Below are 15,568 nucleotides of genomic sequence, written 5' to 3'. Positions count from 1 at the left end.
TAGCTGGAGCAATCGTAGGCTTTCTGGGTTGACTGCAAAGGTGCAGGGATGTGCCTGCTGCTTTGTGCCAGAAGCAGATGTTTCTCTTCCACTTTCTGACAGCCATGGTCCCTATTACAGTGGATGAAAGGACAACAGCTATCTGAGGGCAGAATTTGGTGTAGTAGGGGGGATGGCCCAGCGTTCGGCTCTCACATTACCTGGTTCATGTGGCCTTCTGTTGGACTTAGGGCCACTTGTCCCCACCAACCTCTCCAACCCATGGTTACAGAACCGATCTCACCTGATTTTACCTTGTCCATCCTATCCAATAGTAAGCGATGCATCTTCCTGCCGAGTCAGCCATCGCACCACAAACTTATGCGTCTCCCTCTTCACTTTCTACCTGTTGAAGGGAAGCCTGATGAAGGAAACTCCAGTGAAACTAACACAGAGACAGATGCCTGCTTGTGGCTCGCTCCGACACAGGGACAGGGTGGGCATTTTACACAGGAGTAGTGAAGGTGGGGGACTACAGAGATCACTGAGCACACTGCACAGTCACAGTATGGTTATAAGCTGTCAGTCCTGACGAGAGGCGGAAGAGATCATGTTAGTGAATTTCTCTTTTTGCGTGTCTCCCACTTCACCATATGGGGCCCTGTTCACATTCACTGTGACAACCTTAAAAATGCTCTCGACTTTTACTTTGATTACCTTGATTCCAACAGCGTGACCGGCTCCAAACTGCAGAGCACAGAACCTAGAGCAGAGGAACCAACAAGCCACACCACTTCCAGGTGAGCTGGTGAATGTAGTGAGGAACCACATCAGGGAACAGGCTGGAGAGCTGCCCTCTGTCCACCAGCAGCGAACTGAAGATTGTCCCCCAGCAACTAGAGTTTGCTAGAGATGGACCTGAGGCTAAGTCTGGATCCAGATCCAGACCTGAACTTTCAGTAAAGGTGGGAAAGGTGTTTGGATCTAGGGGTTTGGGCTCCAGTCTAGCACCCAGTGCCCGAAATGGTGACAAGTCAATTCACCGCCCCCAAACCAAGAGTGAGATTCTTTACATTCTAATTTACTTTTCAGTGTTTAATGCCCTTTGTATTTTGGGGTCCAGCTTAACAAGTGAGGTCACACTGGTCACCGATTCACATGTGCTGGCCTCATGCTGCAACATCTGGGGTGCAAACTCTGCTGAAGATAATTTTAAAAGAATTCCCATGGGACTGACATGTTTTGAATAAAAGCTGCCATTAGCCCTTCCTCAGGCCTATATTTTGGGGCACATTTAGGCTGATTGTGTCCCTTGGAGGCAACAGTGGTTTTGTTTTTCAGAACAATGGAACTTACACTGCCCAGTGCTTTCTAAGGGGAAGTCAGCGTTCTCAGTCTTACTTTGCATCAAGAGGCAGGTTCCTGTTTATCATCAGTGTTGCCAACTCTTAATTTTAGCACCAGTCTCACGCTTTTTGGTGGTGCTCTTAAAGCCCCAGCTCTTGGCGTTAGTTATGAAATGAGAATCTCAGCATAAGGATTTTTCTAGCCCTTGCAGCTGAAGACAAAAGCTTGATGACATGAAATCGAAAGGTTCAAAATATAGAAGCAAATCAAAAGAACGCAGAACTTTTTTTTAAAAAAAATCTCATGATTTCTAAACATCTGGGATTGGCAATATTGGTGCCATCAAGACACCAACATTTTCAATAATTTACTTTGCTGTGCAATTAGATGTAGTGATCAGAATCTACCCTGCAAACCATCTCTGGCCCGGTGCTGCATTCTACAAGGAGGAATGGCGAAGGAGGAGACACAGTACAGGCTTGAAGCAATAGTTTTCCAGAACTGCTGTGATCTCTCCCACACTGAGAATGACTCCAGCCTGCCACTCACAGGGCTTTTATTTGGGTTAATATTTTTAAGCTGCAGCTAATCTGATTTGCTTGCTAGTATTTTGTTTTTCTTTCAGTTTCTTTTTTTTCTAAAGGCTAGTTTCAGATTCGCCCCAGAGGTGGCATTTGAAGGGGATGGCCCCCTCTGGCTGGGGATTTTGTAGCAGCATGATGCTGCTTGAGAGAGAGGCAGAGGTTATTTGTTATACTTCACAGGCGCTTTCTTTAGAAGAAAAGCTCTGCAAGCAGCCAAGATTCCTCCCCCCGGGTGAAGAACAGCCAGGCAATCTGTCCAGACACCCTGGGATCATTAGCATTGAAATATAAACTCTCTGGGGGATGGAGAACAAAAGCCGAATTACTCATCCAAGGAGCGGGGGCGGCACTGGGCGAAAGGAAGGCGGCTGGAAGAGCTGTAGCTGGGCAGGTGTCTTCGTTCCTTGGCTGCTGGCCCAGAGCCGTTTGGGGCCTGCAGTGAGTGTGAGTGGGGCACAGAGGCTTGCTGCTGCCGCAGGGGGCCCTCCTACCTCCAGAGCAACAGAGGCAGCGTGGGGGGTGTGCTTGAACTGAACTGGTTCTCTCCAGCTGCCATGGAGGCAGGAAGATGCCAGCTGTGCCCAGGCTGCTTGAGGCTGCTTGGAAAGCTGGCACAGAGCAGAGGCTACAGGGCCCAGTTTTCTAGAGCACCATAAGAAGAGCTCCAATCATAAGAGGGCTGGCAGAGGGTAGGAGTCACATTCAGCGGGGAGGGGGCTGATGCCCCGTCTATTGCTGGGAGAGACAGCAGCCTCCGACCAGTCACTTTGTCTGTGCCTGGGCTGAGTCTTTCACACACACACGCGCCTCTCTGGCTGTACTGCGCTTTTCCCCATGGTACCCATGCACCATTGGCGCAGCACGGTGTCCAGATCGTTGCACCCCCCCACCCCAGCAACCTCAGACTCTTCTGCTTCCCACAGGATTAGCCGGCCTGCTCAGGGAGGACCCTGCGTACTCCCACTTGCAGCTCCCTTCGGCCCCAGCTGCCAAGTGGGGCTTGGCATCCAGCCCTGCTGCATTGGGCTCCATGACGAGTCTCTAATGGGGTCATTGGCACTTCCAAAGTGCACTGAGACAGTGGAGGGGCAGCATGGCTCAGTGCACTGAGCACAGGGCTGGGAACCAGGAACAGCTGACTTCTAATCTAATCTGACTTCACTCTGCCACTGCCATCCTGGATAGTCCCAGGCAAATCGCTTCGCCTCAGTGTCCCAACTTTCCTCACCTGCTCTTTACAAGCAGCCATACTTACACCGTCTCCCAGGGATGTCTGGGCAGCACTTTGAAAGCGTAAAGTTTGACCTAAGTGCTAGGTAACAGTATTTTTGCAGGGGGCTGTCAGCACTGGCCCTTTGGCCCCATGTAGCTTACAGAGCTTCCTGTGTGTGTGTAGGACAGAACTGGGTAGCTGCTGCTCACACACAACCACCCAGGCTGCTTCTTCTTGCCAAGAGGGAAGAGAACAGGGGAGATGTTGTTCCCTTCTTCCCATGCTCTCCCCCCGCAGAGCTGTCTGGGATGTCTGCAGGCTGGAACAAATCCAGAACTGCGCTCCTGCTGGCTTTGACTCGCTTTCCCATCAGAGCGCGGGTTGCTTTCACATGTATGGAGAGCACCCGCAGGGTTTACTTCTGGGACACGTCGTAGCCAGCTCTCTCTCTCTCTCCAACATATATTCACTAGAGTGGCGATCAGCCTGTGCCAAAATAAACCTGGCATTAACCAACCTCAATTAGCCCGTGCCAATGGCTAGTGAAGGATGTTCCATTCCTAAGCTATAAGCACTTGAGGCAGGCTGCATGTTTCACCCCCGAGTGTCTATTGACATATCAGCAAAGCAGAGGCTCTGCTGTGCTGAAGCTGGGCACCCTAGTGCCTCCTACGTGTAGCTCAGCACTTCTCATGAGACCTTAGCTTGCCTGCCATTCCAGTGACTCTGCACCTGGGTTCCTGCCATCTGTCATCCTCTCACAGGTGAGACTGGCAGCCCCAGGAAAGGTGACCTGCAATGGAAAAAGAAATGGGCTCATCGTGCCTTTCTTTGTGAGGGATAAAGAAGCATGAAAGGTTTTTTCCTCCCTAAAAGAGGGGTGGTGGCATCAAAAAGTCAGAGCTTTCCATCCCTGGAATGGTGCGAAGGGCTGGAGACTTGATGGGCTTCACAGCGTCAGCACAGATGAAAACTGAGTAATTGAGAGGGGTGTCCAGCCTCTAGGGAAAAGGACATCACTGTTAACAATTCATCCCCTCTACCCTGCTCTTCCGTATAGGACCTCCAGCAAAAAATCCAGACACTGCTTCCTGTTGTTCCTGGGGGGGGGGGGGGGAATCTAGATGCAATGAAAGAGGCACCAACCCCGTTTAAAAATATTTCCCTTTGCAGGTCACCTAAAACCAATTGCCTAGGCTGGGAAAGCACAGCTGTGAGGACACGGTTCATGGCTGAGCAGCTGTTACCACACAGAAGCCAGAATGGCTGACTGCATAAACCACTCAGCTCAGCTCTACTCACCAGTGGAGGGAGCGTTAGGGTTAACTCAGGCGGCCCTCCGCAGATACAGAGCCACATAGTGTTTCCTTTCAAGAGGCAGCACCTGGAGCCCAGGGCTATCCATCTGCCACCCACTGCCATCCGGCTGTGACCTCTGATGGCCGTCTCCCTTGTGCTAATCATAATTTTTTTGGAGGGCAGAGATGAATGGCTCTTATTGCCTCCTCTGAGGTGGGAGCAGAGGGGAGCTGCGGGCACTGTTTTGCCATTGGTTTTATTAGTTATTTAATACATACATTCAGCGAAGGTGCCAGATAAGCTGGGCCCTGCACTCAGCTACAGAGAAAGCACAAGCCCTCCCCCCATGCCCCTCGGGCTTCAGCCCTGACCCAGACAGGCAATATTGAGGGTGAAGAGGGGAGCGCAGCCCCAGGCTCAGCCCATTGTTGGCCTTTCCCCCGGGGGCAAGTTGTGGCAATGGACGTGTGATGGGGAAGCCTGTGCAGTATGAACTGGCCAAGCCCACAAACCAGCCAGCCCGTGGTAACATGTTTCGGCCCTTATCAATCTGGGCCTGGGGTGAACAGCCATCCTGAAGCAAAAGCATCATGTCTCTTCCCCTCTGCCACAGGGAAAGGTGTTACCTGGCAACTGGAATGTGCTCCCTGCAGAGAGTGGGGTGGGGAGGGCTGGACCCAGCTGTTCAGTCTGGCAGTGTTGCCTGCTCCCCAGTAACAAGATTAGTTAAAAACACTGGCAGTGAGGAGGCGCAAAAGTGACCTCCTGGGAGAGCAAAGGCCCCAGATGTGATGAGGAGAGCAAAGGCTGAGGAAGTCCTAGGAGAGCCAGAGCGTGAGTGTGTACATCAGACAGAGCATGCTCCCCGTGCAGAGGGTGCTGGAGGCAGGGGCGGGAGGGAGGCAGAGAAGGTTGGAATGAGCAATTTGCTTAGAACTTCCCTTTTTCCCCTCGTCCTCCACTTTACCAGCAAAGTCCCTCCCTGTGCATCCTCTTACAAACCTCTCCTTTCCTTGCTTTCCACTACCAGCTCCCTCTCCTGGGCTGGCTCCTCCATCCCTCTGGCCCCGCTTTTAAGCAGCATCCCATTAGAGAAGCAAAGAGTCCTGTGGCACCTTATAGACTAACAGACGTTTTGGAGCATGAGCTTTCGTGGGTGAATACCCACTTCATCAGATGCTTATGCTCCAATACGTCTGTTAGCCTATAAGGTGCCACAGGACTTTTTGCTGCTTTTACATATCCAGACTAACATGGCACCCCTCTGATATTTCATCCCATTAGATTAGTTCACAGTATACCAGAGCCCTTTCTTCACTCTGGCCACCTTTCCATGGCTCATCCTATGCAGTCCCAGGGACCAGATTGTGCTGGTTCTGGTGTCCCAAGCAAAACTGTCACATCCACAAATGACTAAACACCAGTAAGTCCTTGCATGATGTGTCCCCCACCATTTGAGCTCCGCAGGCTGGGAGGTCTCCAAGCCCACAATTTGCATTGCCCTGCACATGGAGCTGCCAGACCAGCTGCCTGTCATCCGGCCTTTCTCTGGGACTTGCACCAATTCAGCCCCACTTCTAGTAGGACTCTGGTTTCTAGCCATTAACCCTATCGACTTGCCAGACTAACCTCTGACAGGGGGCTTACTGCGCAGCACTGCTTGTTCCTAAACAGACTAACCCCACAACCACGTCCCTCTTTAAGTGACTTAAGGTTCCTGCTGCTCCAGCCCCATAACCGGACTGCAGTCCCCTGTAGCAAGGCGGTGGGATACCCCACAGCCCCGCAGAGGGACGAACCTCCCCTACCACCACCGTGAGCGGAGCCGCTGGGTCCTGCGCCTGCCCCTCAGAGGGCACAGCGCAGACCCGGAAGTGTTAAAGCTCACCTGCAGAGCTCAGTCGAGGCCCAGCCACCACAGGGGCCAGACGTCTGCGGTCGCTGCCAGCCGGAGCTCACACCCGGCCAGGCGAGCCTGCCCCGCGCTCGCTACCCTGAGGAGGACTGGCCGGGACCACCCCGCTCCAGCTACCCCCAGGAAGGGCTGAGCCTGCCTCTTGCCAGCTACTCCGAGGAGCTGCTGAGCCTACCATCCGTTACTTACCCAGAGGAACCGATGGTGTTTGAGACCGCCAGTGACGCTACGACGACTCAGGTACCCTACAAGGGGGAGTGTGGAAGTAGCCTGGGGGCAGCCGACCCCAGTCTGGCTGCAACACTGCCAGAGCCAATGTCAGTGTGTTGCGACCAGGATCCCACTGACAGCAGCAAGTCTCTGCCGCTGCTAGGGCCCCAGGCTGGGACGCAGTGGAGTGGGAGGGCCTGCGTCCCCCCTGCCACCCCACTCCGAGGTGGCAGACTCTCCCTTCCCCTGGCCTGAGGAGGCCGAAGCCTATGACTACTGCTCAGCCCTGCCTGAGGGCCTGAGCATTCTGACTCAGTGTTTGTTGTCCCGCCCTGACCTAGGGCCTGGGCCGGTTTCGGACTATTGACTCAGCCCCGTCCCAGGGTCTGAACCCCCCTAACCGAGTGTGTTATTCCCCCCGATAGCAGAGCCACTGGCCGGCGAACTAGAGCGAGGCGGAGGGGTACCCCACAGCCCCGCTGAGGGACAAACCACGGCCTAGCCACACTACACTCCCCCACACCCAGACTCAGCCGTCCTGCTACCCTTCCCCCAGATCTATGGCTCCCAGCCTCCCATCCACCCTGTGAACCAGGGACCCTCCCCACTGTGGGATGGCTTTCTTTGACAGATGCCGAGACTGGCTGCTCCTCCTTCCTGCTCATATCCTTATCTCTCCCAGCGCTGCGTATCCCGACCAACACCAGCTTACCTCGCTCGCCCCCCCCCCACCAATGTATCTACATGCCCCTCTTAGGGCACCGCATCCCCATCAGTAAACATGGTCCTGACCTGGCCACTCTCAGAGCACTGCCCACAAACACTAACAGGCCCGTTCCCTTGCCTCCCACTCACACCTGCTCCAATAACTCAGGTACAGGGTGTGGAGAGTTTCTATCAGAGATTTTTAATAAGTTAAGAGAAACACAATGATGAACATACAGAGGTTTCCAACACTGGTTAAACAAGCCCCTCGTCAGGCCGAACGGGTCCCATCAGCACATCCAGCAGGGCTCTATGTCCCACCCTTTATTTCGCCAGCATGAGTTAGCCGAGGAATGACATTGGCCTTCATCTCAGACTGGCACCAAGGAGCCAGTGGGAAACCTGTTGGTTCGGTGACAGGAGGCAACCGGAGAGGGACTGACTGCACCCAGGGCACAAAGGCAGACCTGGCGAGAGGGCGGCACTGCACGGCAGCCATGGGTTCTTGCTGCACAGCTGCCAGGCTGGCGCTCAGAGCTGAAGACACTGGTGCTGTCAGGCCCCCACCATGGGAGCCTCTGATAGATATGCTGATCAGGCAGCGCCCCCTGCTGTTTGGCCACTGGGAACAGCAGGGACTGAGCTGGCAGGTCACAGATCCCTCCCGCATTGCAGGCAGTCACTGTGTGGTGGATGAGAGCAGAAAATAAGACCCCCGTCTGCCCCAAGCTGGAAAATATTGGGGAACAAAATATTGCACAGTAAGTCTTGCCCCTGAATGCTACTCAGCATGTTTGGGTGCAGAGCCCCGGCCAGTAATACTCACCGCAGGGGAGCCGAGCGGCCCAGGCAGAGCAGCACCGCCCATTATTTCTGCTGGACTAGCGTGCATGAGCTGCTTGGTGCACCAGCCCGCCCAACAGAGACAGAGGCTGTGAAGCAGACATCGCCCTGACAGTCCCTTGGCCACGGACAGGAATCCGCACTGTCTGTCACAACTTTGCACGCGCTCACTATTTAGCACAGAAAGGTCCCCGACACGGAGACAGCACTGCCTGTGGCATCAGGCATCTTTCCAGTCACAACGGCATCTCCTAGCAGCAGGAGTTGGGCTCCATGCCAAGGACTGTGTCCCTGCAGCGCCCCATGAGGCAGCAGGGGCTTCACCCACATGCTGGTCTCTCCTTGTTCAGCGAGGCCACTGAACACTGCGTAGCATCGTGCTTCCTGGGTGCAACTCAGCAGGACCTTGGCCTCCTCCATGCTACCGCTTGGGGGGTCTCTGCTTGAGCACTCGGATGGACAGGGTGTCGGCCCATAACAGCAGTTCACTGATGTGGGCCAGGCCGAGCCTGGTGACCTTGGCACCATTCACCTCCAGGATCTCATCCCCCACTCCAAGGAGTCCTGCGTACAGCTTGGCTGTGCTGGTGTCTGCCATCTCCTGGACATAGATGCCTGCAAGGCAAGTGGAGAGCCCGCTCAGTGCCCCAGTTATGCAGACAGTAAGGTGCAGCTTCCCTGCACCAACTCCTACCCTTCCTCTCAGCTCCTGCTGTGGCTAATGTTGCACACTGCAAACAGACCATTGCTTAGGTCACTTTGGCCTAGCTGCTCTTCCTTTGTGAGTATTAGGTACAACTGTCTGGTCTCCATCTAGTCAGAGCCAGGCAGGTGTTTTCAGGCCAGCTCTTCAGAGAGCAGGGGACTCAGGCAAATCCAGAGTTATGCTGGAAGGCAGATTGGGAAAGTTCTGCGATTGGACCAGTTAGGAGAATGGAAATTCTCACTGTGGCATTTCACTAAGGTGGAAAGCCAAATCAGCGCACACAGGGATATTCTTCTGCTTGTAAGACATTTAGGGCAAGGACTGACTCTTCCTACGTTTTTACATTGGTCAGCACAATGGGACCCACTTGGACCTTTGGCCAGCACAACAATAAAAATAAATGATCTGCTCAGAGCACACATTCCCTGCACGTGCGACTGACCCCGGCTGCTTCGAATTTCTGACCTTCCTGTTCGCTCCAAACTTCACAGCATGCCAGATTGTGAGGCCAGGATCTGGAGCGATCCAAGACCCCATGGTGCACCAAGCCACAGAGGGATCTGGATAAGCTGCAAGTTCACTAAAAACCTTTGGTCGACACTGTTCCAACGGTGAGCACTCGCAGCCAGAGGGGTTCAGTTTTCATGCTCGCTCAATTGATGATCTCTGAAGCAACACTGCCAATAAGGGTGCCTGCTGGGGCATTGAAATCTCTGAAATCACACACATCTACTAGTGATCGGACCACAGCCACCACTCACTGCACATCGGCCGCCAAATCACCCTGTCTGTAATTTGAGCTGAATTTGGAAGCAGCAACAAAGGTCCAGACCTCCACTGCTCATTACCAGCACCAGGCAAACCCTCATGGTCATTTCTTAAGGTAGGATAGGGATGCCGAGAGGGGCTTAGGCCACAGACCGCAGGACCATCACTGGCCATCCATCCCTGCCTGCAGGCCACCTGTTGGGCTTTCCTTGCTGCTACGCTGCAGCAAGTGCTGATCTGAGTCCCCTACTGTCCGTAGGGGGGTGGGGCATCTCCCCTGTGCAAACAAACATCAAACATGCAACACGGTGGGGGAAGCAAGCAGCAAAGCACATGCACAACAGATGGGAAAAGAGAAACATGAAAACATCCTCCTTGTGCCTGCAAAGAGCTGTGGTGCATTCACCCACAGCACTCACATCTGCACAGCCCCAGCCCTGGGCCAGTCTGTAAGGGGAACTCCACCATGGTCATAGAATCAGAATATTAGGGTTGGAAGGGACCTCAGGAGGTCATCTAGTTCAACCCCCTACTCAAAGCAGGACCAATCCCCAGATTTTTACCCCAGTTCCCCAAATGGCCCCCTCAAGGACTGAACTCACAACCCTGGGTTTAGCAGGCCAATGCTCAAACCACTGACCTGTCCCTCCCCCCGGAGGTGTCACAACCACCCTGCCCAATGGGAGAGGGGTCCTGGTGTGGAACAGGCTGAGACTCACTGGCCATCTTTAAAGAGCTCTTCAGCCATTGGGTATATGCAAGTCCTTACTAGCCATCCTTTCTTCTCTTCCCCCAGGGGGCTCTGAATGGCTGTCCTTGTTCTGAGTCTCAGCTGAAAGGCCAAGCACTGCAGCGGTGCAGAAGGAGCTACTCCCGGAGCCCAGGATGGTTGGATTTGAGGCACCCGGCAGCACTGCTCGCTGGACCTGCTCTATGGATAAACTGAGGAGTCGGGGCAGCAAAGCTGTCATGGCAAGAAGTTCACTAAACATCTTCAATGGAATATAGTATCCAAGTCAAGTCTGGTTAAATCAAATGCCAGCCTCCTCCTGGAGCCAACTATCTGACGCCAATAGCCAGATGTCCTGCAACACTGACAGGAGCCCAGCCGGGAAGAAGCCTGGAATGTCTCGGCTCAGTCAGGCCCTGAGCCTTACCCATTTCAGGGGGCTCTTCTCTACTTGGAATGAAGAAGAGATTTGTAGGGGGGACTCCAATAGCAAAGGGCTACTCTGAGGCTGGTGGAGTTTCCAGAGTCCACTACTGCTTGAGGGCTGCTTTCCAGGGTGGCACTCCAGGGCTCCATGGGGATTTATAGAGACAGCTGGCCCCAAACACAGGCGCTTTCCCCATCCCAGCATAGGACGTAAAAGATGAGAGATCTAGATGGGGTGTTTAGGGAGCTCTACTACTCTGCTGACAAGCTAACAGCCCAGGAACTGCCAGGCTGAGTCAGCCCAGGGGACCATCCAGTGCATGCCCAGTGTTCTACACAGGCCAGCAACAGCTGTTTTACAGGAAGGTGCAAGACTCCTTGCAGCAGGCTAAGGCAGCCACCTCTCCTGCCCTGGGCTGCCATGTCCCGGGGTGATGCTAATGGGATGCCGGAAGTAGGGCACTGCTAGAGAGGCCCCACTTGTGGAATTTGCTCCCACCCAAACCATTCCTAAGCCTGAGACTGGCTGCCCGTAGGTCACACTGCCATCTTTGTCCAGGCTCCCCCAGCCAGGGCCAGCCATCCTGAGCATTGAGCAGACTGACTGGCTTCTCTCCACCTCTTGTCCCATAAAGCTGCAGGGGGTCACGGTGTCAATGCTCCCCACCCCAGGAATGCCAGTTGCTCCCAGTCCAAGCTGGGTAACATACACAGGCACCAAACATTGTCACGTGTGTACGACACACCACAGGAAAAGTCCAGCCTCTTCCAGCAGTAGTGTAACACATGCCATTCTCAAAGCTGTGCCGCAGACCCAAAGGAGAGACAAGCCAGGGTTTTCAGCCGGGCACACACACCAGGCAGGCTGGGACTAATAGCACTAAGCAGGTGCTGAGAGGGGGGTATTTTTAAGGTCTCAAGAAGCTGAAACAAACCATAAAAGCTACTTGATGGTGCTGCTATAAAGCCCCACGCGACATTCACTGCAGGTACCTGTGTCAGGTCGACCATTCCCTGAGGAGACACGGAACCCAAAAGTGCCCTGTGGGGGGCGCTGCAGCTCCAGCTGACTGGTTCCATCCGGAAAGACTTCTACCACCCGCCCAACTGTTCGCACCAAGTCAGGGGCGCCAATGTCCTCCACGCTGAGGGAACGCCGGGGCGGGGCACCTGCTTTCCTGGAGGGAGAAGGGAATGAGCCAGAGGGAACGTTACTGCTGTGTGGAGCAAAGAACCCACCACCCTTGGAGCAAGGAGGTGTAATATCTCAGCTACTGGGAGTAAAGGGCTGAGGCCTAGAGCTTCCAACAGATCCTTCATCTCAGGGTCACAGGGCAAGTCCAACTTGCACTCTGAGGAGCCTGAGGCAAGTGCTTGAATTGTTACTCCCTAATAAGGACTTCCCCTTCGTTCTCCCATTTCAAGGCAGAGGAGACCCTGATCTTACTAAGGGGAGACTCCTGGAAATTAGAAATGGAAGAGACCTGCAGCATTAGACCCTCTAAGGCCATCCCTCAGGAGCCCAGGCGAGGTTGCCTCACTCTCCGCCCACTGTCTCCAGGCCTTTGTTCATCCCTGTTTCAATTGGCTCCAGCAAATGGTGCTTCCTTCACTTCCCCATAGGATAGCGGGTCACGCACTTACAAAGTTTTCCCTGATATTCACCTAGATTTTCCTTTCCTTCATTTCATCCCATCTCTCTTCATTAGACCCTCCTACCCACAGCAGACCAATCCAATCAGCACTCACGCTAACAAGTAGCTGCTTCCGAATCCAAGTTCTGTGTCTGCACTCAGAATGGAAGTTTTTGCAGTCTAGACATGAAGTTTGCAAGGCCTTCCTGGAGCCAGTTCCCCCAGAGTAACTTGCCCTTTGGAGGAAGCTAGGCAGAATTCCAAGCAGGTGCAAGGTCTTTCAGACGGCCTGGAACTAGGTTCCTGTCTGTTCTGCCTGAACGTTAAAAATCCAGCAGCAGGTTTTGCAAGCATAAAAGTCTCCCTCACTCAAACATCCCCCAGGCCCTCAGTACTGTGCTGTCTGCCAGCATCCCACCTGGAGGTGACTACACCACAGCAGTGAAGTAACTTCTATGGCATGTAATGTGCCTTGGGGAGCAAGCGCTGCATCTTCCTCTCCTCCCACTCAGAGTATCATATCCCTCTTCAGCTCCCTTTGCTGGCTTCCCCTACCAGCCCTTTGGCATCACAGTAACAGTGTCTTCCTGGTCTCCCCTCTGATGCCTTGCATTTCTGCTCTTATTGCTCCCTGTTTGTCCCCTTCACCCCCAGTCAATCTCCTAAAGGGCTTCTTGGCCCCTCTGCTCTTTCCCTGGGTATAACAGTAATCAGTGGAGACCTGGCATGTGACTGGGGCATTTCTTTGGAACCTTGACCCAGGTCATGTGGCATAGGCCAGCCAATAGAGACTCCTCCCAGTACTCCTGTGTATCACTCTTATTACACTGGCACCTTCTTCCAAGCTGCCTCATGCACCAGGAACTCCTCCCTCAACACATTCAGACCCCCTACAAACAGGCTCAAGCATGGCTCCTTACCAGAACCTCCCCAAGAAGGGCTGCACACAACCCAGCGTACCGGAAATAAAGTGATGTCCACACTGGTTTGTAATAGAACTACTCAGTGTGCAAGGACCATATCTCGCGCCAGGCTTTGTGCAGCACCAAGCACACAGACAGAGCTAAATAATCAATTATTTACTACTGCACTGGCATCACCACTAGTGGAATAAACTTGTATTACAGACTAACGTAGGACACTATCACCCAGCACCAGCTGCAATCTCCGTCGCAGATTGGTAGAATCAGTGTTCTCAGAACAATTAAACATCATCAGAGATCTGGAGTGGCCCTCCCACATTCCTACCTGTCAGCTGCTTTGCTTTCCCCTGGCTTGCCCTCCAGATAAAAGCTGGAACGGTCAGTCTTGCCCAGGAGAGAATGCAGGTTCTGTACCGAAGAAGCTTTCCTCAGTTGGCAGAAGGGTGACACCTAGTGGGAGAATGAGAGTACTGTAAACCAAAAGTACTGGAAGAAAATCCAAGCAAAAGTGTCTTTTGCCAGAAGGGGATGCTCAGGGAGCTCCCAAGTGACCAGCATTTGAAACCCCAAATCCTCTTGATCCCTCTTGAGGCCCTCTGAAGGCCATAAAAATCAACAGAGGAAGAAAAACAATCCCAGTTTCTTCCATTTCTCCAGCATCGCTGTATTAACAAATGTACTAACAGGAGTGTCAGATATAAGACCTGGGACGTACTTGTCCTGCTCTACTCAGCTGGAGTAGTGTGTCCAATTCTAGGCACCACACTTCAGGAAAGATGGGGATAAACTGGAGAGAGTCCGGAGGAGAGCAACAAAAATGATAAAAGGTTTAGAAAACCCGACCTGCGGGGAAAGATTGAAAAACTGGACATGTTTAGTCCTGAGAAAAGACGACAGGGGAGGGGGAGCCGACCAGATAACAGTCTTCATATATATATTATGGTCTGTTGTACAGAGGACTTATCAATTGTTCTCCATGTCCACTGAAGAAGAGACAAGAAGTAATGGGCTTAATCTGCAGCAAGGGAGATTTAGGTTAGATATTACAAAAACTTTCTAACTGTAAGGACAGTGAAGCTCTGGAAGGCTTCCAAGGGAGACCATGGAATCCCTATCATTGGAGGTTTATAAGAACAGGCTGGACAAACACCTGTCAGGGATGGTCTGGGTTTATTTGGCCCTGCCTCAATCCAGGGGGCTGGACTAGAGGAACTCCCAAGGTCCCTTCCCACCCTACATTTCTATGACTATGATTAATGCCTTCCAAAGAAGCACTGGGCTGTCTTGCTTTTATAATCACAAGCAAGCACAGATTTAATGGTGTTTGAAGACAGCTCACACCCTTCCAGGTTGGCTCAGAAACTGTGCACCCCTGAAGGAGTCTGATGAGGCTTGCTTTCATAAAATTCCCTCAGCCACCCTGGACTGCTTAGCACTTGTTGGGAGCAATGTTACACAGGGCCTCAGTGGGACCAGAGGGGCTTTGGGCCAATTACATTAGCAAAGGGACATCATTTTGGGATCAGTATCTCAACTCCATATAATTAAAGGCTGCAAACAGATTAGGCTATAGACCACCCTCCCAGCTCCAGTGCCCTGCTGGGGTTGGGTATGTCTGACCCTGAAAAGGCCCAATCAGCCAGGACTATGCAGAAAGTGTGACTGAACCCAGCCTGAGTGATCCATGTGCGCGCGCACGCACACACACACACACGCACACTCAGTTGTCTGTTCCCCACCCCCACTACACTCTTCCATCTTCTTCTTTCTACCTTATTCTGTTACATTTCCCCAGCTCTTCTCGTCCCCTCTGCTATGCCTGTGGCACAGGTTCAGCTGTGCTGACCAATTTTCTTGTAAGCTTCACTCCGCAGTCTGTGCGCACAACACAGTGGGGCAGACTGGCAGGACATGAACGGACAGGGGTGCTTTTAAGGCTGGTAAAGCAAAGCTCTCTCAAAGTCAGTTCAAGCTGCAGCAGCCTGCATACTCTTCAAAGGAAAACAGAGTAGGTCAGACGTAAATGGTGCATCTCTGCAGTGTGGTCTAGTGGGGTAGAACACCAGACTAGGACTCAGGAGACCTGGATTCTAATCCTGGATCTGCTGCTGGGTGATCTTGGTTAAGTCCCTTCCCCCTCTGTGCCTCAGTCTCCCCATCTTTAAAATGAGGATAATGATACTGTACTCCTTTGTAAAATGCTTTGGGATCCAGTGGTGAATACTGCTGTAAAACCTAGAGATTATGATGATTTAGCGTTATTCTTCTGCAGATCTCAATGCACTT

The 15,568-nt window shown here is 52.9% G+C and overlaps 2 protein-coding genes across 4 annotated transcripts in view; one reads left to right on the top strand and one right to left on the bottom strand.

The window, feature by feature from the left end:
* Positions 1 to 779, top strand: part of STX6 (syntaxin 6) — a 36,127-nt gene extending 35,348 nt beyond the window's left edge. The window contains exon 8 of the mRNA XM_050963397.1: positions 711 to 779. Coding sequence (XP_050819354.1) covers positions 711 to 715 — 5 coding nt within the window. The 3' untranslated portion in view covers positions 716 to 779. The remainder of the gene's footprint in view (positions 1 to 710) is intronic.
* Positions 780 to 3,476: 2,697 nt separating this feature from the next.
* The window catches only part of KIAA1614 (KIAA1614 ortholog), a 43,655-nt gene continuing 31,563 nt past the window's right edge, over positions 3,477 to 15,568 (bottom strand). For 2 of the 3 annotated variants that reach the window (XM_050962988.1, XM_050962989.1), the window contains exons 8-10: positions 13,608 to 13,732; positions 11,719 to 11,903; positions 5,673 to 8,710 (exon numbers count right to left, since the gene is read on the bottom strand). In XM_050962988.1, the coding sequence (XP_050818945.1) occupies positions 8,517 to 8,710; positions 11,719 to 11,903; positions 13,608 to 13,732 (504 nt within the window). In that variant the 3' untranslated portion in view covers positions 5,673 to 8,516. Of the gene's footprint in view, positions 3,917 to 5,672; positions 8,711 to 11,718; positions 11,904 to 13,607; positions 13,733 to 15,568 lie in introns of those variants that run through there. The other variant, XR_007775596.1, reaches the window with a different exon arrangement.

Source organism: Gopherus flavomarginatus, chromosome 7, assembly GCF_025201925.1.
Source record: "Gopherus flavomarginatus isolate rGopFla2 chromosome 7, rGopFla2.mat.asm, whole genome shotgun sequence".
Taxonomy (NCBI): domain Eukaryota; kingdom Metazoa; phylum Chordata; order Testudines; family Testudinidae; genus Gopherus; species Gopherus flavomarginatus.
Note: the sequence above shows the minus strand (reverse complement) of the source record. Positions and strands in the feature narration are given on the sequence as shown.